The sequence below is a fragment of the Eubalaena glacialis genome, chromosome 7 (genome assembly GCF_028564815.1).
Source record: "Eubalaena glacialis isolate mEubGla1 chromosome 7, mEubGla1.1.hap2.+ XY, whole genome shotgun sequence".
Taxonomy (NCBI): Eukaryota; Metazoa; Chordata; class Mammalia; order Artiodactyla; family Balaenidae; genus Eubalaena; species Eubalaena glacialis.
The window spans coordinates 76055963-76082351 of record NC_083722.1 but is presented as its reverse complement, the minus strand read 5'-3'; the positions used below and the strand labels follow the sequence as shown (position 1 = coordinate 76082351).

At 54.7% G+C, this 26389-nt stretch overlaps 1 protein-coding gene and 1 long non-coding RNA gene across 3 annotated transcripts; one reads left to right on the top strand and one right to left on the bottom strand.

Moving 5' to 3' along the window:
• Positions 1 to 328: 328 nt before the first annotated feature.
• Positions 329 to 23878, bottom strand: LOC133095474 (uncharacterized). The gene is made up of 5 exons (XR_009701617.1): positions 23801 to 23878; positions 15110 to 15210; positions 11062 to 11152; positions 2658 to 2786; positions 329 to 434 (listed from the first exon to the last, which is right to left on the bottom strand). It is a non-coding gene; the product is annotated as an uncharacterized LOC133095474 (long non-coding RNA).
• A 48-nt stretch (positions 23879 to 23926) lies between these two features.
• On the top strand, positions 23927 to 26135 carry RPL29 (ribosomal protein L29). Of its 2 annotated transcripts, none has more exons than XM_061196922.1 (4): positions 23927 to 23998; positions 24351 to 24461; positions 24781 to 24845; positions 25651 to 26135. In XM_061196922.1, the coding sequence occupies exons 2-4, from the start codon at positions 24425 to 24427 to the stop codon at positions 26014 to 26016; spliced, it is 468 nt and encodes a 155-aa protein (XP_061052905.1). In that variant the 5' UTR covers positions 23927 to 23998; positions 24351 to 24424; the 3' UTR covers positions 26017 to 26135. The 2 variants fall into 2 exon arrangements, with proteins under 2 accessions (XP_061052905.1, XP_061052904.1); XM_061196921.1 differs by having other exon boundaries at positions 23935 to 23998; positions 24417 to 24461.
• Positions 26136 to 26389: the final 254 nt, after the last annotated feature.

The window sequence follows — 26389 nt, the reverse complement described above, 5'->3', positions numbered from 1 at the left end:
CTGAAGCGAAGACCAGAGGTCCTGGGTGGGGTAGAGATTGGGATGCAGAGAACCTTGGGTGAGACTGGAGGGGAGCAGCACTGCCTACTCAGGGACAACTGCTCACCACACGCAGACGGGAAGCAGTGATTTCTCCATCCCAGGAGGTGCGCAAGCAAGACCAGAAGCTGGAGGAACTCCCAGGTCCTCTCTCCACCCTGCTGTAAGAATCCCCCACCAAGCATCCTCTCTCCACCGAGCCCCAAAAGCCACCCCTTCCTGCTCCTGGGGGACCATCACTGTGGCTGTGTGGCCACGTAGTCCCTCCTCCCCACCTCACTTGCCTCTTCGGTGACACAAGAGTGGGCGAGCTCAGGAGGTGTTTTCCTTTCATTCTCTGCTCTCAGCACCACACAATGATCGCATTTATTCTCAACATCCATAATAATTTTCTTCTAAAACAAAAACATGAAGAGTTCCAAACCAATTAGCGAAAACACAGGAAGGCACCTTAATTTCAGGACACAAAGAAATACCATCAGGCTCCCGTGTTTTCTTTGTGGTAAACTGGATTGTTTCTTCAAAGGCCCGAAGCTGTCTGGAAGGGGTGGGGGTGGGAGGGAGGCCAATGTGGGAGGTCCAGGACCCCCTCCTCTGCCCCCACATCCCTTCATACCTACCAGGAGCCCTCGGGGTGGGGCCATGGTCCAACTGTGCTTCTGCCCACACACACACACACACACACACACACACACACACACACACACACACACACCCATCCTCCTCTACTCCTGGGATCACAGGCCTCCTCTTCCCTTGCACTTCTGATGAAACCCAATCCCCCAGCATAGCTGACAAGGCCCCTGGATCTGAACCAACCACCCACTTCTTGATGCCCCTCCCTCACTCTCTGCTCCTGGCCTTCGCACTGGATGTTCTTTCCTCCCTGAGCTCTCTTCCCCTGGCTAAGGACACATGCATCCTTTGGGACTTAGCTTATATACCCCTTCCTCCAGGAAGGTCTCCCTGACCTCATCAAGGGTTCCCAGGGCCACTTGTACACCCCCTGCCACAGGCCTGCTCATTCTGACATGTACCTTCCTGGTCACATGTCTGCCACCTCCATTGCCACTCAGTGTCTCAAGGCCCAGCACAATGCCTGGCACAGAGAATGTGCCCAGTAGGTGTTTGATGAATAAGTGAATGATCCTCAAAATGCCCTCAGAACCCTAAGCTGGCCTTGACTGAATGTTCTGGTTCCAAGCTCACTGTCAAACCCCAGGAGGGCAAAAGCCTTGCCCTGAGCCTGAATGCAGGTCTGGGACCTGGGGATCCCTGCACCCTGGGGTGGGAGGGTGTGTGTGCCCAGAATTCTTTCCTAACGTGGTCCTATTATTTAGGGATGGGCTGAGAGCCCTCCGTGAGCAGGAAGCAGGAAGGAGAGCTGGGCCTCTGTTCTCCCACCCAATCCCCAATTTGGAAGACATGCAGCCTGTAATTTGGAAGGCTAATTTGGTCTGGGGTTAGAAGGGAGCGCTCTGTGTGCTGAATGATGCCATGCTCTCCCAGGGGAGGAAGTGTCCTCTCCTCAGCTCTCAGGCACAGGCCACGCTGCTCCCGCATAGCCCCTGAGGCCTGGGCAGAGACCCCTAGAGCATTGGGTAGCCAGCCCTCAGCCAGAGGAGAGGGAGAGAGGGAGAAACCTGGGGTCCAGTCCCCTTAGCCACTGACTGCCCAGACAGGGGTTACCTTGGGTCAGTGGGCCCCAGACGTCAAAAAGAACCAACGGAGGGTCCCCAAGGACGAGGGCCCCAGAGCACCCCAGACAGCTGCTCAGGAGAAACACTGGGGAAATGGGCACTGTGATCACCTGGCCCAGAAGCCACAGTCCCCAGCAACCCCCACTCCTGCTGCTGCCTGAGCCCTGCCACAGAGTCACTTAACATCCCTCCAGCATGATGGGTCATCATGCTGTTTCCAGCCTGTGAACACTGTTCACCTCATCCCCTGTGAAGCCCTGTCTGACCACCAGGCTGGATCAAGATCCACTTCCGAGCCCCCACAGCGCTGTGCTTCCCACTTCACAGCACTGGGCGTTCTGCCCTATAGGTGCCTGATTGCCTCCCCCATCAGAATATGGGCTCAGTTAGAGTGGGGCCTGGTCGTGGTCCCCTTGGTGGCCCAGAGCCCTCAGCAGAGTTGGTATGACAGGACAGGCAGAGAGGTTGCTCCACTCACAGCTGTGTGGCCTTGGAGTGGCACTTCTCTGGTCCTTGGTTTGCCTGTCTGTGGACCAGGCACACAGCAGCATTTCAGTATTCGATGAACACGTGAGTGAATGAATGAGAAGCTGGTCTAGATGGTCTGCAATCCCTGCACCTCAAACCCTCCACAGTTTCTCTCCTCATTCAAGCTGCAAGGCTCTCTGCCCAGGTACATGCCAGCTGGGACTGGCACTGGCCTTGGGATGAGGTGGCCAAAAGCCCTAGGGACCGTCAGGGCAGGCAGGACGCGCAGGGGAGCTGAGAAGCTGGGGCCTTGAGAGGGTGATGGGTGACAGAGCCTTGGTGGGGAGGGCATAAAGACTTCAGGGTGACAGATAAAGTCCCCATCCCTGAACATGCCTGGTGTTTGAGGACCCCGGCCTGCCTGGGGGCAGCACCCCATCCCCAACTCACCCACACTCCAGCAGCTTCTCCCGAAACTTCTGCTCAGCCTCTAACCGTCTATCACCGGGGCTGATGATTCACACGCTCCGCTCCTCTTTCCTCTTCCCAACTAATTATAGCTCCTGCGTGTTCTTCCCCCTGGAAAAATGTCTTCTTAAAAAAATACATCCCCAAGCCAGCAGTAATTAATTTGGTGAGCACCAGTGTGCAATTCAGACAGACTCTGAGGACAGGAAGGTCCCAGGTATAGGGAGAGGTCTTTTGTCCAACAGAGGAAGAGACGGGTATGGGACACAGGTGGACATGGGACACTTCAAGCAGCAGAAGCTCAGCCCATCCCCCACTCTGCCTACCATGACTCCGGGGACCTTGGGGAATTACAGTCACAGTAACAGTCATGGGGACTCTATGGAGCACTACTACATGCTGGGCACAGTGGCAAGTGCCCACCAAGTGCACTGACGTTCCATCCTCTGACACCTGCTGAAGTCGGCCCTACTGGCCCTACTCTGGAGAAGAGGACACGAGCTCAGAACCTGCCCGGAGTCCCACAGCCATCAGTGGTGGGGTGAAATGTGAAGCCTGTGGCACTGGTAGCCGTGGCCTGAGCAGAGGGAAGCCCAGGGCTATTAGCCCCTCAAGAGACAGGCAAGCACATGGCCCTCTGGCCTGTCTCTCCCTCACCCACCTTCTGGGAATCACAGCAGTTCCCCTGGAACTGGGCCAGAGTTGAGACCACAAGTGTTGTCTGAGCTCTTTGTGGGGCCTAGTGAGCAGACAGCAGAGCAGATGTCTGAGCAGGTGCCCCGGCCAGGTGGAGAGAGCAGACACTGCCAGGACCGGGTCCTAGAGCAACAGTGACAGAATGACTGAGACATCTGAGACTGGGTCAGGGAGCCAGACAGATAGAGAGGGGCAGAGATGGAGACTAAAACAGAGACAGACTCAGGTCTGAGTCAGAGCCCAGAGGACAAAGATAAACCCAGAGAGAAGAGACAGAGACACAGGGCAGGGGACTGAGCCCCCGACTGAGCAGCAGGGACAGCTGAGATGGGAGAGGACCCCAGACCTGGTGTGGCCAAGGGGCTGGTTCAGCCAGAGAACCAGAGGCCTGGCGGTCTAGGAGAGAGCCAGGAGGGAGGGAGTGTTGAAAGGAAAGTGAGAGAAGAGAGATGGAGGCCCAAAGCCTCATGAGGTCAGGCTCGGCTGGCGGGGGCCCCAAAAAGATGGGGTAGCCATGGACACTCCAGCCTGGCGTGGGAGTTGGAAGCATAGTGCCTCCTCATCTCTATCAATATAGGAAGACTGCCTGGGGAGGTGGCTCCAGAGGGGGTGAGCACATGGGCATCAGGAGAGCTGAGGTGCATGGATCAAATGAGCAGGAGGGCCCATCCCGGGAGGGCTCCCCTGGAACGGGCTCTCTGACGCTAGTCTGTACCCCCATCTCCACCAGCGCAGAGGCAAAGTCCCTCTCCGGGGGGTTAAGGAAAATCCAGGCAAGCCTAGGCCTCTCCTTTTCTCCAGGGGAAGTGAAACCCTGGGGCTGTTTGTGTGGTCAGCCTGAGGCCAGAGGCCTCCTGCTTATCCTGCAGAGCCATGTGCCTCACAGCCAGGAATGGAGGCCGGCAGATTCAGAGCTTCCCCCTGAACCCAGGATACGGGCAGCCTTCCCTGGAGTCCTGGTGTCCGGCTGGGACAACCCCCCCACACCTTATTCCCCCCCGGCCATTTGGAAATATACCCCCTCTACCAGCCCCCAAAGCTAGGGGTCTGTCCCCCTCCTCAGATTTCTCAGGCAGGGCCAGGTCTCTCTCAGCTTAGGACAGGACTGTGCTTCCTTCCCCAGACCCTCAAGTCAGGGCCTGTCTCTCCCCTCAGACCCTCCAGGCTAAGCGAGGACCCCTCTCCCAGCCCCTTGGCCTCGCTCTGCCTTGGCAGCCCAGGAGGTGTCAACAGCCTCGCTAACCACAGGCAGACAGCCCTGGCTCCAGCCATAACCTCCCCCAACTCCTCTGGACACCTGACACGGCTGCTGCCTGCCCTGGGTCAGGGCCCAGTGCCCAGGACCCATGAGCCAGGCAGCTGTCGGGATTTCCGGCTCAGGGGGCCTCCGGGGCTGACACCTCTCAACCACTTTCTCGTCTGGACTCTCCTGGCCAAGTCTGTGCTCTTCTGGGGTCGGTGTCTGGATCCTGGAGCATCTGTCATGGGAAGGGAGGGGAACACAGCAGTGAGCAGGTGGCCTTGGGTGACCTCGATCCCAGAAGACTAGCACAGGCTCTCAGGATGTGTCCTTGAGCCCCAGGAATGAGGAAAGAAGTGGTTGACGATCCCTGGGAGGGGGGTTCACCAATGCAGGAGAAAGGTGCCCATGCAGGCCTCTCATTCTTGGTTTGGCCACCCTGGTGGGCCTGAGACACTACAGTGATCACGGCATTTTGATGGAAATACCTGTTTCATGGATCCCCAAGACAAACCAAGAAATCTCCTTTTGCAATGACGTTAACGGGAGGTAACACAAGGTAGGGTCTGGAGTCTGACAAACCAGGTCTCGCCAGCTCAGGCTCTGAGGAGATGACCGAGCCTCAGTTTCTTCACCTATAAAATGGTGCTGCCAGTAACTCCCTCCTGAGAGAATGCTATGAATAATCGAAATTTCACACATGAAGCTCAATGAACGTGAATGGCTCTGCTTTAGGCGGCCAGGATCCCACTAGAGGCTCCGAACCTGCCCCCTCCCTGGGGCCCCCTTTCCCTTCTAGGCCCCTCTGGGCAGAAGACAGGCAGGCAGCCCTCAGCCGCTAGCCCCACTGCAGCCTGGGGCAGGCCAAGCTGAGGCCTGGGGGGAAGGCGAAAGCCTAGGTGGGGCAAGGAGCCAGAAGAGCCAGGCGGGTCTCCTCCTGGGTGGGACCACTGGCAGGCCCCTGGCCCACGCTCAGGTCTCTGAGCAACGGGGACTGGACTGGCTGAGTGCCTTCCTGCTCCCGCCTGGAATCCTCAGGCCACCCCAGGGTTCAGTCACCCTCTGTACCCCGACCCTGGCTCTGGCCCCCTTCCAGGCCAGCATGGACTTTGGCCCCAGCTCCTCTGACAAGCAGAGAGGGAGGACACCGGGCCCACCCCCACTGCAGACCGTTTTTAGCCCCCAAGGAACTCGGCGTCCTCCCAGCAAGGGTGCGTGGGTCTTAGCTGGGTATTAATAGCTCAGCTGGAGGAGGTGACTGGGACTTTCACAGCCAAACCCTGGAGGACTTGCATCCTGGGCAGGCAGGGCAGCCCTCTTGTTGTCCACATGTCCTCTGCTGGCTCGCCACCATTCCTGTCCCCCAGGGGTTCTCTCATCTCCCTCCAGCCCCCACCCCCTCACACATGCCTGGTTCCCCCCTTGTTGAATCTCCCTGTGCTCCCCTGTGGGGAGGGGGAGACCTCTGGGGTCAGGACCCCAGCAGCGGGTCAACAGCTGAGGCTGGTTCGTGACCAGGCCTTGTGGGAGATGAGAACAGAGAGGCCTGTGATAAGGCTTCCTCCTTGGCACCCTTCTCTGCCCGCTGGCCTCTCATTCCCGTTTGCCTCCTCCATCCTAGCTCCCCCACCGGTGGCTGTGTGGGCTTGTCCCCAGATCTCTGACCATGCTGGGCCTAGAACGGAGAAGAGGTGGGAAAACCTAGCTGGCAGAATGGAGGCCTGGAAAAAATGCCTGGGACGGTGCTGCTTGCACACGGCTCAGGGGGGCAGCTGAGGCCTGAACTGGCTGCAGGGCCACCTCTCTGGGGCAGCCTGGGAGTGACAGGGCCCTGGGTGGTGACTGGGGATCTAGGGCCTTGGCACAGTTCCTCTCCTGAGAGCCCCCACTCCCCATGCCACAGAAGCATCTCACATACCTGCCTCGACCACTCACCCTCACTGTGTTAACTCATCTACCCCCACTCCAGGGCAGTCTTGAGGGTAGAAATCAGCAACACCGATGAAGCATGATCAACATGGAGGCGGGTGCTGTGATCATCCACGTTTCAGAGATAAGCAACCAAGGCTCCCATCCTGAGGGCAGGGAGCTGGGACTGGAGGCCAGGCCCCCAGCCTTGCTCTAGTGGCTTTGGACATAAGATCTGTACCCAGTCCTTTTCAAACTCACGGTCAATCCCTGGAAGCCCCGTCTTATTTATCACAGGCATCCCTCTGTCATCGGTCCTGGCACACGTCACTTCCAGGATACAGCAGGCAGGCTTCTGAGTCTTTGGGGACCTCCTTCTCAGTTAGCTATGGCCTTCAGCACTGGACTGATTCTGACCTCTAACCTCTGACCCTACCTCAGCCTGAGGCCTGACCTTGACCCCAAACTGAGCTTAGCTCTCCATCCCCATCAAGTTCTGAGCAATAGCCCCTGCCCTCTGACCCCTGACTCCAAGTCAAGTCTGGACCTCTGACCATTGGACAAGAAGCCCAACCCTTTGATCTCTGACCTCAGCTCCCGTTTAAGTCTCAGCCCTTAGGCCCAGCTTGAATCCAGGCCACCACCTGCTGGTTCCTGCCCCAGGCTGAGCCCCTAAGCCAGCCCCAGGCCTAGTCCCTGCCTCCCTTCCTGAGCCTCAGTCCTGGACTCACCCCGGCTCCCAGCTCTCAGCTTCTCAGCCTGGAGGAGGCCCTGCATTCTCCTCACACTCATTCAGCCACCTCCACCCTGAGTTTTGAAACAAGCTGACACAAGGAGCACATCACACCAGGCGATTTATGACTTGGACTAGCAGAGGCTGGAAACATATGCTGTTTCTGGGCTGGATCTTGTTGTTTGGACCACGGGAAAGCAGAGCCCACAGCAGAGGGAAGGGAAACAGATGGGCAGATGGGCCCTCGTGCACACAGACACCACGTGGTGGGGCGTAGAGGCCCTGGGCGACCTGGGGTTGAGGCCACGCTCTTCTGGGGCAGAGAGGCAGGCGCACCCACACACTCGGCTCTGGAGGAAACAAATTATGATAAATGGGACACTCCCCTCAACTCCTGCACCTAGTTTTCTTTTTAGCCACAGAACACATATTCACAGCAGCTCAGAGTGGAAACTGGGTCCAAGTCCCGGCTCTCCTTCCCACAGGCTGTGAGCCCTGGAGCATGCCGCTTAGCCTCAGCCTCCAACAGTGTCAGCAGCCTGATCTGTAAAATGGGGATGTGATGCTACCTTCCTCGTGGGATTTTTTGAGGACAAATGCAATTGCTGAGGCAGAGGCCCGGTGCATGCCTGGCACACGGCAAGAGCTCATGAAGGAGCAGCTACTAATATTTTATCAAAGTCCAGCTGTTCCAATTGGAGGGTCAGTAGCCCCCCCTTCTGCTCCCACCCTAGGGCTCCTGGGGGACACAGTTTGGAAACTCTTGACCAAGATTCTGGGCTGGCAGTAGGACCAAAAGTAGCATTAGCTGACGATTATGGGAGCCAGAACAGCGTGGAATTTGTCAGCATGGAATTAGGTCACAGAATTCTTAAAACAGAGAAGCCACAGAAGCCAAAAACACTCGACATCTGAAGGCACAGTGATCTCCTGGGCCAAGATTGGTGTGGACCAACCAAGAAAGAATGGATCCCTGCCTTGGACAGCAGGCTGCGGCACCATCACATGCCTGTGGGCTTTTCCTGAGTGTCCTGGAGCATCCAGCGAGTGGAGGGCCTCCGGCTCCATCATGATCTCCAAAGCCCCGCATTTCCTGGAGGTTTCCTGCTTCCCCATCGCCACTCTGCTCAGGTGTCCGGAAAGTCCAGCTGCTCTTGGGCGCCCCCTCTCCTTGGCCAGATCGCCTCTATGACTCCTCCCAGGACTCCTCTGCCCTGCTGCTGAGGTCCCTTGGGCGAATCCCAGAGGGCCATCCCTCAGCATCCCTGCTGCCCTCCCTGGTGCCCAGGCCCTGCAGAGTGGGCTTTGGACACACCGGTGACCTTAGGCCCTACCCACTCTGGGCCAACATTTCCTCACGAGTGAAGGAAAGGAGTTGGCCCCGTGGGAAGAAGGTGAGCACCTGTGCACTGGGAACCCACTGTGCCCCAGGCATTTTACATCCATCATCTCTGATTCAGGAAACAGAGGGTAGGACAGGGGGAGTGACACTCCCAAGGCAACACAGCTGGGAAACGGCAGGGGGAGGATTTGACCTAAAGCTGCCGCCCTGAGAGCAGAGGCAAGAAGTGAGGTCCCAAGTGTGGGCGGGCTACCCTCTGTGCAGCTGCAGAGACCTACAGGCAGCACATCCTGCATCCCGATCGCTGGGGGCTCCCAGCCTCCACCATGGCTGGCTGAGCCCCGCCCCTGGTGCCATTCCCACATGACCCTTCCAGGTGACTAATGAGGGCACCACTCAATAATTGGCCTCATTAGGCGGCTGGGGCTGCCCAGGGGATGGGGTGGCGGATGCTGGGCCCCGCAGGGACAGACCAGACAGCCTCCCGTTAATTACCTGAAAAATCAGACAATCAGGTCTCCTGCCACCCACCTGCCCACGTCCTGCTGGCCCCTAATTATCAACGGCTGCTGAGCAGGCTGGGAGTGACCTGGATTTGGACTGATGACCAGCCACTGCCATCTCTCCCATCCCCCACCCTGCATCCCTCACAGGCTGTGGACATAGAGAGCTGGGGGTGGAGGGTTCTCTCAGGGATCTTCCTGTAGCCCCATTTGTCCAGCCCTGGACACTTCCCACCCACTATCTCTCCTGCCGAGGGCAGCTCTAGAAGAGAAGAGATGGATGTGTGGAGCCCCGTTAGCCCTCAGGGTGGAAGATGGGTGGACTGCTGGGGGAGGGGCAAAGAGCTAGAAAGTGGAGTCCAAGAGGTGCGGGGGCTGATGAAGTGGCTGACCTCCCCCTTGGGCCTGGCTCCTCCAGGGAAAAAATGCCAGACTGTATTCAGGTGTAAGAATGGCCGAGAAGATGAAGCTGAGAGCCCTCCTGTGGGCCCTGGCCCAGCCCAGGGGATGCTGGGGGACCTGGGCCTGACCTTGGAGTCCCCCCACTCAGAAGGAGAGATGGACCTAGACAAAGCATGACCATGATACAGCCTGTGGTGTTGGGGGAGGTGTGGAGAGAGGGACTTGGCCTGGCTGGGGTGGTCCTGGAAGGCCTCCCAGAGGTGATGACCTTTAGGCTGAGCCAGGTTGGAGGGTGCACTGTTCCAGGCAGAGGGAACAGCACATGTGAGGGCCTGGAGGTGCATCCTTTTCTGCTTTTGCTGAAAGCAGTGACAGTGAGGCCGGGTACCCCTCAGCAAGTATCTACCATGCACCAGGCCATCGGGTGAGGGTGGCTAGACTGGCCCTGCCCCAGGAGGGCTGTGCAGGGGAGCTGGGATGGGGGGCAGGGATGCAGGCACAAGCCAGACAGACATCAACCCCAGGCCTCATGCAGCTTACAGTCTCACAAGGCACATTTTGTTCCTGTTCTTGTGTTGTGTGGTAGGTCACCAATGTCCATTATATGGTGTATAGTTGGCTGGATGGATGGACAGACGGATGGCAGACTAAGCCCCCCAGGTGAAGATGAAGAGCTTGAAACAGAGCAGACCTGTTACTTCCTACCTTCTGCACCCTCCACCTCTACTAATGTCGTGCCAGAGCCCTGGGCCAGAAAGAAGAGGGATCTTTCCCAGGCTCTGCACCTCCCTCCATTGCATTTTATCTCCCCAACTGGCTCTGGCTCTCCCAGAGGTTGAGTACCCAGCCCTGTCTACCAATCTTGCACTCCAAGCCAATTTGACCTTTGCCTGAGGGAATAACCTTGTGGGACGTTCAGCTGCGACTGGAGATTGGAGGGAGAATGGGGTCCAGGGGTTGGGACTCCTGGATCAATGTGATGGAGTATCAATGAGAGGAGGCAGGGAGAAGAGCTCAGCCTCCAGAGCTCACCCACTTGGGTGGGATTTTTTTGAGGGGGAGGTCAATTACATTTGTGTTTATTCCTTATTTCTCTCTTTAAATATAGTATTTGATTAATGTAAAGGAATATCTGTGACAATACATAATAACATAATGGACACTGGTGACCTACTGCACAGCACAAGAATAGGAAGGAAGTGTGTCTCGTGAGACTCTAAGTGCCAGGAGGCCTGGAGTTCACGTCTGTCTTGCTTGTACCCGCATGCCCCGCCCCCAGCACCACAAATAGCGCCTGGCACCCCATGGGCCAGCAACAGACGTTCATGGGTGGAATCTCCCTGTGTGTGCCACCCCTACCCAACTCCTGCCTCCCCCAGTGTACCAAGAATCTTGGTTTATCACTTCTGCTCTTTTGTAAGAGCTCTATCATACACATATGAATGCCTAAAACAATATTGTGTAGTTTTACTCTGGTGGGGGACTTTATAAAAATGGCTTTGAACTGAATGTAGTTTCTTGCAATTTGTGTTCTTCATTCTACGTTATGGTTTAGGACTCACCCCTGCTGCTGTGGGAGCTGTGGTTGATTTCTCAATTCTCCTGTTACTGGATGTTTGTGTTGCTCTTAGTTTCTCCTCAGGAACAGTGCTGCTAAAAACATCATTATTTTGGGGGGATTTTACTATCATTATTGTTATCACTTGTCTTGTTCCCATTCCGGCAGAGTTCACACTCCCTCTTCTCCCCCACCCCCCTGCACACACAGGTACTTCCCAGGCACACTGGTGCCCCAGAACGAGGCTCCCTGTGACCTGAGCCAACCCTGGAGGGGCGGGGGATGGGTAGGTCTGGGTAGGGGTACAGCTGAAGCGACTCCGTGTATCTCATATCTGGATGAATACCCGTGCACCCCACCTTGAGTCAACCTCATAAGTACATCTGGCTCCATGTTCAGAACAAGATGAAATGGAGAAACAGACTATGTAGTCGGATGGTCCTGGGTTCAAAGGCCCAGTTCATCTCGCACAAGCTCTACAACCTTGGGTGAGTCACTTCTTCTTTCTGAGCCTCAGTTCCCTCATGTGTAAAGTGGGGGTAATCTTAGGACCGCCCTCACAGAACATTACAGGGAGCCCCATGAGTGCTCAGTGGTGGGCAGGGGTAGCTGACATCGTTGCCGTTGCCCTTTTCCCTACTCCTGCTTCGGCTTCTTCTGCTCTCCATCTAAGGGACTTTCCAAGGCATCCCATGGCTACCCCTAAGGATGAGGAAGCTGAGGCACGGCGCATGGAGGGCCCCTACCCAGGGACCCGTATGTCCCAGCGCATTCCCTGCTGCAGGGCTGATTGGCCCCCCTCCAGTGCATTTCCCACTGCCTCTGCGGGGTCTGTGTGCGTGCAAAGGACAGCCATGCTGTCCCCTCTCCACCACGTGATCCATGCCCTGCCACTGAGCCTCTTGTGCTCCTTCTCGCACTGTCTCAGCCCTGTGGTGTGAAGCTGGGGATGGCAGGGAGGGCAGCACCAGAAGGCCACCAGGGCCAGCAGCCCATCGTGCAGCCTGTCCCCCGCCTCCTGTCTGGGCCCCACCGTAACCTCCCCCATCCCATGGGCACCTGGAGTCCCCACCCTCCATGACCAGCCCCCCTTTGTGTGGAGGACCCCAGATCCTGCCTGGCTTAGGGCCTCCTGGACCCTGACACAGCCTCCACCCTGCTCTGAGGGGTGGTCACACGATGGGCTCTTTCAGCCCTGTACCAAGGGTGTGACAGGGAGCCTGATGCTGCCTCTCCAGACAGATGGAGCAGGTGGGGCTGGGAGAGGAGGCCTTGGAGTGCCCAGAAGTCAGGTGCTTAATTTTGCAGTCGCACCCAGTTTTTGGATGAGGATTTGGGGCTCAGTGTCAGGCCGCAGGGAAGGAGAGTTGGGGACCAGGAGCCCAGATCTGCGCCGCCTGCTGTCACTGCTTGCATTCAACAGGGCTGAGCTGAAGGGGGGCGGTCTCCTCCAAACACAGACTTCCTGCTGGAAGGAGCCCACTGCTACCACCCAGCGAGGCTGGCCCCCTCCATGGTGCGGGGCCAGGGATCAGGGCCAGCCTTCACCCCCAGCTCTGCTCCAGAAGCACTGGCCTCCCTGGAGAGAAGTGGGTGAGAAAGGACCGTTCCCTTGAATGTCCTGCACCCCTTCCCACCTGCCAACACCCGCGTTTCTCCAGCTCCTCTCAGGGAACCCCCTCCTCACTGCTGCTGCAACATTCCCTCCGGGCTCCCGCCCCCACAGCCCCCCGGGCCCCTCCTCCGGCCTCGGGGCGGGAGCACAGTAATTCGAGTTATTTTTAGCCAAGCCGCATCCTCCTAGAGACTCGAGTCAAGGGGAAACCGCCCCCGCACCTCCAGGAGCTGCTTGCAAAAAAAGATCGATTAAAACCAGCGCTTGGAGGGCTCGTGCCAGGCAGGCGGGCCAGCTCTGAGACAGAGCGAGGGCCCTGGGCCTCTCACCCGCGGGCTCCCCGTGCTAGGGCCCGGTTGTTAGGGGTGGCCGGGGTCCCCCACATGCCCCTCACTGCCACCACTCAGCAGCTGTCCTTAGCCCGCCCTCTCCTGGCCCCATCCCCGTCATCCCTGCGGGTGGTGAAGAGGGCATCCGGGGAGCCATCCCCACTCTCCCATCCCCCTCTGGGCGGGGTGCCTTGGGGGTGGGCAGCCTATGTGTTTCCAGGGGAATCTGGGGGGCAGGGAGGGACCCCTTTATCACCTGCCTGGCCTTCTGGCTGATTCAAGCCTTGTCCCAGAGGGGCTGTCAAATGGGACAGAGAGGGACTTCCCTGGAGGTCCAGTGGTTAAGACTCCACACTCCCACTGCAGGGGGTGCGCCTTCAATCCCTGGTTGGGGAACTAAGATCCCACATGCCACGTGGTGTGGCAAAACAAAACAAAAACAAAAAAGAGGAACAGAGACCGTGGGCAGGCCCCTTAAGCACTTGGCACGAAAGGGTCCCTGGAGCCTCCCCACAACCCCTAGTGTAGTAGGTGGTGCCCTCATCCCCATCTCAAAGGGAGGTCACAGAGCCACAGGAGGACAGAGTGTTTGCTCAAGGTCACCCAGCTGCTAAGTGTCAAGGCAGCATCTGGGTCATGCCCTCCAACCTATACCAGTGGACAGACCGTGAGGCCTGAGAATGTGACGACCAACTAATGAACAGGTGTCGGGGGACACAGGAAGGACTGACAATGCTGTACGGGGTTCCCACCTGCCGTGGATGCCACGGCACACTCTCTCAGAGGCGCGCTCCTCAGCTAGGACGTGGCCCTCCTTTTCCCAAGCTGTCATCAGTGTGCGTCTCAGGCAGCATCCAAGCCCAGAAGAGCTTCCAGGAGTGGCCTTGACAGAGGAGAAGGAGCTGGGTGACCCTGGGCAAGACACTTTACCTTTCTGGGCCTCTGTTTCCTCATCAGCAACATGGGATTAACAAGAGAAGCCACTCTGCGGGTGTGGCGAGCACTGGCAACAGCTGATGCACAGCTCCTGGCTCCCGGCCCTAGCAGGATGCCCCTGTTCTGCCCAGGCCCTGAGCTTAGGACTGTGTGCTGGAAGGTGAGGAAACCCACTGTGGGCCAGGCCTCTGGGGCTTTGGGGGTGCAGTGACAGCTCAGGGAGGCCCTGATCAGCTGGGGTCCGGTGCCAGAGAGTCATAGGGAGCAAATGCCAGCTTGTGCCCACTCAGCCCCTCCCACCTCTCCCTGACCTTACACGGCCTGCCTTTGAGCCCCAGCAGCATCCCTCCTCTCCCAGGAAGGCTGCAGAGTCCCTCTTCCAAACCCCAGAGGCTCCTGCCTAGATGGACCCCTCTCTGTTCTACATCTTGGGGTCCTGTGCCCACAGCTTCCTCCTGTCCCAGCCCCTCAGGCTCTGCACATAATAGATGCTCCAGGTGATCGTGGCAGTAGCCCTGGCCCAGCAGACATAAGGGTTTCAAGCTCAGGGCCTCACAGGGCCCATCCACCGATCTCCTAAGTGGAGCCAGGAATCACCCTTTCTGTTTGTTTGCTCCATCACGGAGAATCTCCCCCCAGCCTGTGTGGCTGACCCCATTTTACATGGGGCAGAGGCAACAGGAGAGTGATGTGCAGACCCTGGGAATTTGGGTGATTTGCCCAGGCACCCACAGCTTAGAAAGGGCGGTGCTTGGGCCAAAGCCTGTTGTCTAGGGCCACAAGCCCTTCTTGCTCAGGGACACTCAATGGGACCTTTAGGGTCCCTAGCTCTCCTGACTGTGCCCCTCCTCAGAGCCCCAGCTCCTTTCTGCTCTTTTTGGTGTCCCTTGTTCCTCCCTAAACAGGGCCAGGCCTCCTCCCTCACTCAGTCCATTATGCGCTGAGGCTGGGAGGGGGTTTACTGAAGCACTAAATGAGAAGCAGGCAAGCGTAGGCCCAGAGCCTTCCCCAGACCCACCCCCCCCCAACTGTGGGACACAGCCCTCCTGGCCCTCATTGCCTGCCCCAAACCCCCCTGGTCTGACCACCCTGGTTCCCTGCCTGACTTTGCCACATACTCTCTGTGTGCTTTGGGTAAGTCCCTGCTCCTCTCCAGACCTCAGCTTCCCCACCTATAGGCTTGGAGACGGGAACCAGATGATCTTCAAGGCCCCTGCCCCAATGCTGGTTTTCTCAACTCTGCCAGGGGCTCCTGGGTCGCAGCCTCTGTGTCCTAGGAGAGAATAGGGACTTTGAGAGTTGGGGGTTTGAAACCTTAGGGAGGTGATAGCCGCCTTGTTCATTCAGAATAATTATTGCAAAAGCTACTACACCCTTCCCTCTCCCCCACTTAAAGAATCTTCCACCTGATCCTGAGGCAGGGGTGGTCCTGGGATCCAGCCCCTGGGCCATAATGGGGGCTGAGAAAGGAGCCCTCCCCTACCCCCAGCCTCTCTTTCCCTGGGCTAGGAAGGCACACACAGGCCATAGGGGCATCCAGGCAGGATGGGGCTAAAGGAGAAAGGGGAGCTGGAGGGGCTGCGGTTGCCATGGCAGTGACACTACTGGCTCTACTGGAGGCTGCTGGGGGGAAGAGAGGGGGTCCCTCCCAATCCTCACCTTCATTGTTCTTTTTCACATGCTCTTTTTTCACCTCGGAGGCAGGGGTGAGAGTTGGGGGAGCCCCTTGGAGGTGCAGTCCTGCTCTGTCCAGCCCCCTCTCCTGCCCACCTACTCCATCCCTCTCTTCCTGGCAGGTCAGTCCTCTGTACTGCTGAGCATCCCCTCCTTCAAGCCTGGCCAGTCCCTGCCTGCCTGAGGCCCACAGACCCCAGCCCCGCCCCAAACTGGCAGGAGCCTGCCCTCCTCCCAGGGACACTGCCACCACCACCAACACCCCTTCCTTTCTAGCCATGTTCTGGGAGGGCCCAGTGGGTCTGAGTGGAGGCAGAGCCAGCACAGTGGACCCCCCCCCCCCACTCTGAGCATCTGTTGGCCATAGAGACCAGGGCTTCTTCCAGGTCACCAGTCAGTGTCACAGGGCTTCCTCCATGACCTCACTGGGCACACACCATCCATCCCATGCTCCTCTGGTCCTGGGGGGCATCTGGACCACAGTAGCTCTCCATTTGGCTGTGGGACCTCTAGCAAGTCATGCCCAAGGACTCCATCTCCCCATCTGTGAAATAGGGTGATGGGAACCCTGCCAGCTCCCAAGGCTGCTGTGTGGTCTCAGGAATGCTCAGCCAGGCCCCAGGAGGCTTCCTGCCTGCTCAGCACTCCCTCCACTATCTCTCCCTCCACTGTCACAAGTGCAGAGACTGAGGCTCAGAGAGATGAAGTCACTCCACTGGTGAGCAGTGGTCAGAATTTGAACCCGAGGGACTTCCCTGGTGGTCCAGTGGTAAAGAATCCGCCTTCCAATGCAGGGGACGCGGGTTCGATCCCTGGCCAGGGAACTAAGATCCCACACGCCACAGGGCAACTAAACCCGTGCACCACAACTACTGAGCCTGTGCACCTCAATGAGAGACCCCGCATGCCACAAACTACAGAGCCCATGCGCCCTGGAGTACACGTGCCACAACTAGAGAAAGAAAAACCCGCATGCCACAACTAGAGAGAAGAACGGTGCCGCAATGAAGAGCCCATGCACCACAACAAAAGATCCCGCGTACCTCAATGAAGATCCCATGTGCAGCAACTAAGACCCGATGCAGGGAGGGAGGGAGGGAGGAAGGAATTTGAACCCGAGTCAGTCTGATGTCAAAACCCGTTCCTTGGGCTTCCCTGGTGGCGCAGTGGTTAAGAATCCACCTGCCAATGCAGGGGACACGGGTTCGATCCCTCATCCGGGAAGATCCCACATGCCGCGGAACAACTAAGCCCGTGCGCCACAACTATTGAGGCTGCGCTCTAGAGCCCGTGCGCCACAACTACTGAGCCTGCACTCTAGAGTCTGTGCTCCGCAACAAGAGAAGCCACCACAATGAGAAGCCCGCACACCGCAATGAAGAGTAGCCCCCGCTCTCCGCAACTGGAGAAAGCCTGTGTGCAGCAACGAAGACCCAACACAGCCAAAAAAATAATAAATCAAATAAATTAATTAAAAAAAAAAAACCCGTTCCTTTAACCCCCAACAGACATAGCCTCTAGTAACTCTGATGTGGACCAGCAGGGGCTGTGCCCAGGGATACCCACAGGCTCCACTTTCTCTGCCCTGTTCCCTCTCTGGGGGAAGACACCCTATACCACCACTACCAGGAGCTTGAAGCCAGGGGAGACTCAACCTACCCAGAGAACCTGCCAAGAATGGGCAGACAGGGGCTTGTGGGGGGTGGGGAATGGGTACCAAAAGCAGGGGTGTGAGAGGTCTGGGAGGCTCAAAGGACTTCTTCCCAAAGGAGGGGAGCTCCAGGCGGCCTGCGGTGGCCCCACTCCATCTGCGGTCCTGTGCTGCCCCCATGTGGACGACAGGCTCACATTCCCCAGTGGAGACACATCACTTCTGGGCCAGGAGACCCGCAGAGGGAAAATCAGTGGCCTGGGGCTATGAAGGTGTCCCCAGTGACTGGAGGAATGCGCTGCACCCCCAAGCCTCTGCGGGACCTGTCTTCTCTCTTCCCGACAGATCCTGGTCCCCAGCATGGCATTGCAAGCTGCCCACCACCTTTCCTTCTCCCAGGAGCTTCGAATCCCAGACTTTTGGAGGAAAGTGAACTTGAGAGTTGTATTTTCCAACCCTCCATCCCATATTTCAACCTCCATCCCCAGGAATTCCTCGTATCTGAGAGCTTACTACCTCTGGGAGCAGCCCATGGTTTGGAAGAAAATCTAACTGCAAAAATGACCCTTGCCCATGGTATTTGCCTCCCTCAGTCATAGCTCTGCCCTCTGGGGCCACAAGAACCAAGTGGCCTCTCACAGGAATTTCTAAGTAGATCCAAAGCTTTACCCGGTGCTTAGGGGCCTCCTCTCTGACCCCCAGTCTTCTCTCCCACAGGTAAAACATCCTGCTTCTGATAAGCCACTCTGGTCGCTCCTATCTGGGCATACTGGTAGTCCCTGTCCTCTGGAACTTCAGGACTGAGGGGACCCAGCACCCCTAAGGACTGTCATGTCATTCCATCCTGGCCCTTCTTTGGATCCTGTGCTCATTTTTAGCATTCACTTGACACTGACATTTCCCCTAAGCCATTTCTGCCTCCCCGGAGCCCTTGTGGGGAACAGCATGGCTGGGACGAACAATGATTGAACACCTAATGTATACTCAGCACAGTGTTCAGTGCTTTACTCAAATTATCCGGTTTACCTAACAAAGGAAATTGAAGATGATTCAAAGAAATGGAGAGATATCCCATGCTCTTGGACTGGAAAAATTAATATTGTTAAAGCAGCCACACTACCCAAAGCAATCTACAGATTTAATGTGATCCCTATCATATTTCCCGTGCCATTTTCCACAGAACAAGAACAAATAATCCTAAAATGTACATGGAACCATACAACACCGAGAATTGCCAAAGCAATCCTGAGGAAAAAGAACAAAGCTGAAGGCATAACCCTTCCAGACCTCAGACGATACTACAAAGCTACAGTAATCAAAACAGAGTGGTATTGGCACAAAAATAGATATATGGATCAATGGAACAGAATAGAGAGCCCAGAAATAAACCCATACACCTATGATCAATTAATCTTCAACAAAGAGGACAAGAATATGTGATGGAGAAAAGACAGTCTCTTCAGCAAGTGGTGGTGGGAAAGTGGGACACCCCATGTAAATGAATGAAGTTAGAACACACCCTCATACTATACACAAAAATAAACTCCAAATGGCTTAAAGACTTAAATATAAAACATGATACCATACAACTCCTAGAAAGGAACATAGGCAAAATATTCTCTGACATAAATTGCAGCAATGTTTTATTAGGTCGGTCTCCCAAGGCAATAGAAATAAAAGCAAAAATAAACAAATGGGACCTAATCAAACACAAACTTTTGCACAGCAAAGGAAACCATAAACAAAATGAAAAGACAACCTACGGATTGGGAGAAAATATTTGCAAACAATGCAACTGACAAGGGATTAATTTCCAAAATATACACACAGTTCATACAACTCAATATCAAACACAGCAAAATAAAACAACCCAATCAAAAATGGGCAGAAGACCTAAATAGACATTTCTCCAAAAAAGACATACAGATGCCAACAGGCACATGAAAAGATGCTCAACATTGCCAATTATTAGAGAAATGAAAATCAAAACCATGAGGTATCACCTCACACTGGTCAGAATGGCCATAACCAAAAAGTCTACAAATAATAAATGCGGGAAAGGATGTGGAGAAAAAGGAACCCTTCTGCACTGTTGGTGGGAATGTAAATTGGTGCAGCCACTATAGAAAACTGTATGGAGGTGCCTTAAAAAATGAAAAATATAGTTACCATATGACCCAGCAATCCTACTCCTGGGCATATATCTGGAGAAAACTCTAATTCAAAAAGATACATGCACCCCAGTGTTCATAGCAGCACTATTTACAATAGCTAAGACATGGAAGCAACCTAAATGTCCATCGACAGATGAATGGATGAAGATGTGGTGTGTGTGTGTGTGTGTGTGTGTGTGTGTGTGTGTGTGTGTGTGTGTGTGTGTGTGTGTGCATGCGCATATATATGGAATACACACAGTGGAATACTACTCAGTCATAAAAAGAATGAAATAATGCAATTTGCAGCAATATAGATGGACCTAGAGATTATCATCCTAAGTGAAGCAAGTCATAAAGAGAAATCACCTATGATATCACTTATATGTGAAATCTAAAATATGACACAAATGAGCTTATTTATGAAACAGAGACAGACTCACAGACACAGAAAGCAAACTTATGGTTACCAAAGGGGAAAGGGTGGGGGAGGGATAAATTAGGAGTTTGGGATTAGCAGATACAAACTACTATATATAAAATAGATAAACAACAGGGTTCTACTATACAGCACAAGGAACTATATTCAATTTCCTGTAATTAACCATATGAAGAATATGAAAAAGAATATATATATATGAATCACTTTGCTGTACATGAGAAATTAACGCAAGATTGTAAATCAATTATACTTCAATTAAAAAAAAATTATCCGGTTTAACCCCACAAGACAATTACTATTTTCATCTGCAGGTTACACTCAGAACTGAGGCTTAGAGAGCAGAGATCTGGACCAAGTAGAAAAGCTGACTTTTGTCTCTGTGAAATCCCTCCAGGCCGACTGACCTCTTGCCTCCTGATTCTGCCATCTGCCTGGATTGGTGAAATATGTACATTTAATTCCTCAAACATTTATCAGGTCCCCACATGTACCTGGCACTGTGCCAGGCACAGAAAAAAATTACTCCAGATGTCTCTGACCCTATAATTTCAATGAGTAAGCCCCAGTGGATCCTACTCGGGCTGTGAGTTGGGCTGTAGCTCTGGACAAGGCCTGGACAAGACAATACCACTGCAGGCCACATGGCTCAGGCGGATCACATCCAGCCCCCCCCCAGTCCAAGGTCTGTCTGGTCACCGAGGCCTCACATCTCTCTGTGTCTTGTGCCCAAGGGGCCTGGGTGACAGACGTTCTGCTGAGTCCAGGTAGTAGTTCTGCCCAAGGCTATGCCACAGAGGTCAGCAAGTGGATCCAGGCCTCTGCACAGACAGAGATGGGGCAAGAACTGCTGACACAAAGAGGGTGAGGAGGAAGGGCTAAGTTCTTCATCTTTTTTGTGTTAGAAACTCCTTTGACATCTGGTGATGTTTACTGACATCTCTTCAGAATAAGATTTTTAAATGTGTAAAATAAAATAGGATTACAAAAGATTTTCATGAAAAGGGAAAGATGTCCATGAGTTACTACTGAATGAATAAAATCAAGTTACAGAAGAGCTTGTATAAGCTCTTTACACATTTATGAAGAGAAAAAGAGAGAGAGATTGGGAGGGGAGCAAAAGAGAGTGAAAAGGAGGAGAGAGGAGAGGGAGGGAAGAAAGAAAGAGAGAAAGAGAGGAAGAAAGGAAGGAAGGGAGGAAGAAAGAGGGAGGAAGGAAGGAAGAAAGGAAGGGAGAAAGGACAGAAGGAGAGAGAAAGAAAGGAAGGAAGGTAGGAAAACTATCTCTTTATACATATGGCTGGCCCTACCATCTTTCCCACTTTGAAAAGCATGGCAGGACTTCCCTGGTGCCTCAGTGGTTAAGACTCCACCTGCCAATGCAGGGGACATGGGTTCAAGCCCTGGTCCAGGAAGATCCCACATGCCACGGAGCAACTAAGCTCGTGCACCACAACTACTGAGCCTGCGCTCTAGAGCCCACGAGCCACAACTACTGAAGCCCGCACGCCTAGAACTTGTGCTCCGCAACAAGAGAAGCCACCGCAATGAGAAGCCCTGAGAAGCCCGCACACCGCAATGAAGAGTAGCCTCCGCTCGCCGCAACTAGAGAAAACCCACACGCAGCAACGAAGACCCAACGCAGCCAAAAATAAATAAATAAATAAATTAATTAAAAGAAGAAAAGAAAGAAAAGCATGGCAGGCCAATGGCTCCAGATCATGGTTCCCTTTAGCCCCCCAAATGGTCCCCTCAGGTCACAGCCAAAGCTCCTCATTCTTGTCACTGCCTCCTCCCTTGCCTGACAGCTGGGATTTCACCCTGGCCCTATCCCTACAGCAGCTCCAAGAGTACTGCATGGCCATCATCTGTGAATCTGCCTCCCTGTCGGACTATGGCTCTCTGCTCGTTGCTTACTCTGCCACTGTCAAAACAACCTGGTAACACCAAGTCCTCAACACATGTCATTGCTCACTTTTTAGGAGCTGTGAGAGCTACTGCTTAGTTGGAGGGCCACACAATGGGGCAGCCTGGTTCCTTTAAAGCTGTCACAGCCTTTTTTGCCGACCCCTACCATTTGCTTCCCTTTCTCAAGGTGTGGCAGTCAAACCTTCTCCCCTGGGAATTCGCTGGTGGTCTAGTGGTTAGGACTCTGCGCTTTCACTGCCGAGGGTGTGGGTTCAATCCCTGATCAGGGAACTAAGATCCCACAACCCATGTGGCACGGCCAAAAAAACCCCCCAGAACAAATAGCCTTCTCCTCTTTGTCCAAACTTCCAGCGCCACCTGTCCCATACCCTGGGGCCTCGTGCCACGCCCACCTCCTACAGTCCCCACCTCTGCCTACCAGCTCCTCCACCTGTTCTCAGCACCCCTCAAGGACTTTGCTCCTGCAGAGACACCTTTCTTTCTGGCCTCAACTGTTTCTTTGTTGGCACTAGGTCACCCCTTGAGCATCTGAGCCTGCTCTTCATTCTCCTAACTCACACCTGTCAGATTTCTCTCCCTCTCCTCAGGAATGCTTCAGTAAGGAGTCACCTGTGTGTCCTGCCTCCACATCCTCCTTTCCCTTTCACTCCCCAACTCTCTGCAAAATGCTTCGGTCAGTCCATGAACCTGCCTGCCAAGGAACGTCCATTCAGTAGGTGTTTCTCAAGTTCCTGTTCTACATCAAGTGCTGTGTCAGGCAATGGGAAAACGAAGGTGACCAAACCAGTTCTGAACTCTTGGTGCTTGAACCAATGAACACATACACAAGTAAATAGAAAACGTAGTTAGAGTCTGGGAAAGTTCTATGAAGGAAGCAAACAGGATGAGAGGATGCAGAGTAACTGGGAAGATGGGGCAGAGGGTCTCTGTTTTAGATAAGGCAGGCTAGGGAGGCTTCTCCAAGCAAGCACACTATCCAAAGAGCAGGGAAAAGGTGGTCCAGGTGGAGGGGATAGCAAGTGTAAAGGCCCTGAAGCAGGAACAGGTATTTGTGCTTGGCAGGAAAGAAAGAAGTCCATGGGTGTGGAGAAAAGTGAATGATGAGGAGAGCATTGCCAAGATTAGGGGAGGTAAAGAGTTTATCTCTAATGCAAGGGGAAGTCCTTGCAGACTTTAAGTGACAAGATCTGATTTGTATCTTAAAAAGTGCCCTCAGGCCCCACTGCTGTGTGGAAATGAACTATAGGGGTAAGAGGTGGAGAAGGCAACAGAGTTATTAGGAGGCAACATTTACTTATTTTGGATGACAACAGGCATATCACATTTAATGCATCTAAAAAGAAACATCTGGAGACTTCCCTGATGTTAAGACTTCGCCTTCCCATGCGGGGGGGTGGGGGGCTGAAGGGGGGTGCAGGTTCCATCCCTGGTGGGGGAGCTAAGATCCCACCATGCCTTGTGACCAAATAACCAAAACATAAAAGATATTGTAACAAATTCAATAAAGACTTTAAAAATGGTCCACATCAAAAAAAAAAAAATCTTAAAAAAATAAAAAGAAACATCTGGATCACTGGCCCCCTCAAAATAAAGCAACAAGACCCTTGTCCCTCCCCCAGTCTTCCCCATTTCTGTAAAAAGCACCATCTTCACGCACTTGTTCAAGCCAAAAACTTAGGGGCTACACAGGCCTTCTTCCTCTCCCCAATCTTCTGCATCCCAAGCCCAGTCTACCCTCTTTCCTTATCCACTCCTATCCATCCCCCGTGCCCCCACTCAGCTCCAGGCACCATCCTGTCCCATCCTGCACCAGACTCCTCACGGCTCTCCCTCCTCTGCCCGCTACAGTCCATTCTCCGCTGAGTAGCCAGAGGTACTTTTTTAGGAACACAAATCTCCTGTCACCCCCTGCCTAACATGTATTCCTCAAGGACTCCCTTCGCTTTCATGGCCTTTAATGAGACCTGGGACCCAAGTCAGGAGGAATATGAGGAGAAAGGAGGGGGGTCGGTAAAACCTGAAGGAGCGAGGCCAGGCTCGTAGCACCACCTTCCCATCTGGCTTGTGTCCTCCGGGCTTAGGAACCTATCTTCACGGCGCTGGGGGAAGCTTTTCCAGTAGTCCCTTCCTGCCGCGACAAGCCTATTTCCCGTGCTGCACCACGGCGTTCCTCTTTCTCTTCCGGTCCCAGGCGTTTCGGCATCTGCGGGCCCCGGTGAGTGCTAGCCGCGCAGTATCCGGAGCCATCCGTGACTCCCGGACGGCGGCGGGGCGCGTGGCCTTAGGGAGGACGGGGAGACCGGCTGCCTGGCTGTGGGGACGGAAGCCGCGGGGCGGGGACGGTGCTCGTGGGTTTTCAAGGGATGGATGGGAGAGGGAGAATTCGGATTTGGGGGGAGAGTGCAGCCTTGCGGCTGGGGGGGTTGGTTTCGAGGCACCATTACCTGAGTTTGGGAGGGGGAGACTGGCGTCGGGTCGTGCAGAATGAATCCAGGGTGGTGGAGGGCGCAGATGCAAGGCATCTGTGCTGAAGCCTCATTCAGGCTTCTGGCCTCACGTTCTTCTAGATCAGGGCGAAGAGGTAGGCCCGGCCCCGCGAGCCCCCAGCTCTGATCTCCACTCTTGTCCTCCAGTTGCAGACATGGCCAAGTCCAAGAACCACACCACGCACAACCAGTGTAAGTTCCCCTGGCCCAGCCTTCATCTAATGCCCCAGACCCTGGCAAAGATTAGGGATACTGGGCAGGGAAAGGAGGCACATTCCTACAGTGGGCCTGGGGCTGATTTTACTTTCAGCCAGCATTACCTATGGGGCTGTAGATTTAGAAGCCAGGGATCCCCTTGATATAACCCACAGTGCTTTGCATTCAGTGGTAAGGGGTTTCTTAAACGGATCCCAAGTAAGGAGAAATTATGGTTCTCCTGGGCTTGCCAGCTGTGATGGTGGTCTTATTAGAGGAAATCTCTTTTTTGGTCTAATTCCTTTTTTCCCCACAGCCCGAAAATGGCACAGAAATGGCATCAAGAAACCCCGATCACAACGATATGAGTCTCTTAAGGGGGTGAGTGTGTGCGCCGAATCACAAAAAAGTGTGTGTGTTTGGCTCCAGTTGCATGGTCAGGGTCTTTCATGTAGCTTAACTGTCCTTCATTTTGCCTGGACTTCATGCTGTGCCAGACCTGTAACAAAGCTTTACTTGGCCTTTACTGGCCCGAGGTGTAACCTGCCTCCTGAGAGCAGTTTGTCTGATCATCTCCCTTGCTCACCCAGAGCTTTTCAAGGGAAGGGGTGGTCTTGCCTGTGTACCCGGTACCTTGTGAGCCTTCCGTTCCACTTTGACCACCCATATGACCTTGATCTGATGCAGTGCTAGGCATGGAGGGGGCAGCTTCCCTTCCTGTGCTAGGGAGTTCTAAGGATTAGCCAAGAAGGCTGAGGCTGTAGGGTCTGAGCAGAACTGAGTCTTGTCTCCACTTCGCTACTCCACTGTACTGTTGGTCTCTCCCCGCCCCCGCCCCCTGCCCTCCATTCTCTTATTCTGCCTTGTTTGCTGTGAATCTGTTGTACTAACCTTAGTATTTGGCACCTTTTAAGGGGGAGGGGGTGGGGTGTCCATGAGGGGGTTTCAGGAAAAACTCAACCAAAATCCTGCTGTAGGAATTTGTTCTTCCTTTCTGAGCTCTATTGGGCTCTAAGGGTCAGATATTTCTGCATTTAAGGTTGACTTGATGCTGTCTCAGCTCCCAGTAGGCCTCAGCTGGAGCCTGATGGTCTCCTGGGTACTGCTATGGAGAGGGGCACCATGGGTGACTTGGGGGCTCCTACATGCTGCACTTACAGCCACCTGTACATTTTTTGTCTTCCAGGTGGACCCCAAGTTCCTGAGGAACATGCGTTTTGCCAAGAAGCACAACAAGAAGGGCCTGAAGAAGATGCAGGCCAACAATGCCAAGGCCATAAGTGCACGTGCTGAGGCTATCAAGGCTCCCGTAAAGCCCAAGGAGGTCAAGCCCAGGATCCCAACGGGCGGCAGCCGCAAGCTCAGTCGACTTGCCTACATTGCTCACCCCAAGCTCGGGAAACGTGCTCGTGCCCGCATCGCCAAGGGTCTCAGGCTCTGCCGGCCAAAGTCCCAGGCCAAGGCTCAAACCAAGGCCAAGGCTGCAGGTGCAGCTGCGGCTCCAGCTCCGGCTCCCAAAGGTGCCCAGGCCCCCACAAAGGCTCCAGAGTAGAGACCTTTATCTGCCAATGTGAGGACAGAAGGACTGGTGTGACCCCTGGGCTGCTGTCTGCATGGGGCTGGTGTCCTCCTGTGCTATTTGTACAAATAAACCTGAGGCAGGATCTGTCAGTCAGCCTGTGTCTGTGATCCCAGGGCTGAAAGTAGGGTTCAGGTGGGGTCGGTACCTACATTTTGTGTGGGAGAAGAGTTTAGCCGTCCTTGGATGGCAGGGTGTGGGTGGGAGTCAGGGGAAATAGGGCCTTGGAGTGCCAGAAGGCGACCTAGTAAATGAGTGGTTGGGTGCCTTAGGGACACTGGGGCACATAGCTTGCTGGACTGGGCAGGCTGGTGAGGACAGAGAAAAACCCCAAACATCCCTGTCA

Coding starts and splice junctions, on each gene's coding strand:
- RPL29 (XM_061196922.1), top strand. CDS start 24,425: ATGGCCAAGTCCAAGAACCACACCACGCACAACCAGT. Junction 24,462..24,780: donor CCACACCACGCACAACCAGT/GTAAGTTCCCCT, acceptor TTTTCCCCACAG/CCCGAAAATGGCACAGAAAT. Junction 24,846..25,650: donor GATATGAGTCTCTTAAGGGG/GTGAGTGTGTGC, acceptor TTTGTCTTCCAG/GTGGACCCCAAGTTCCTGAG.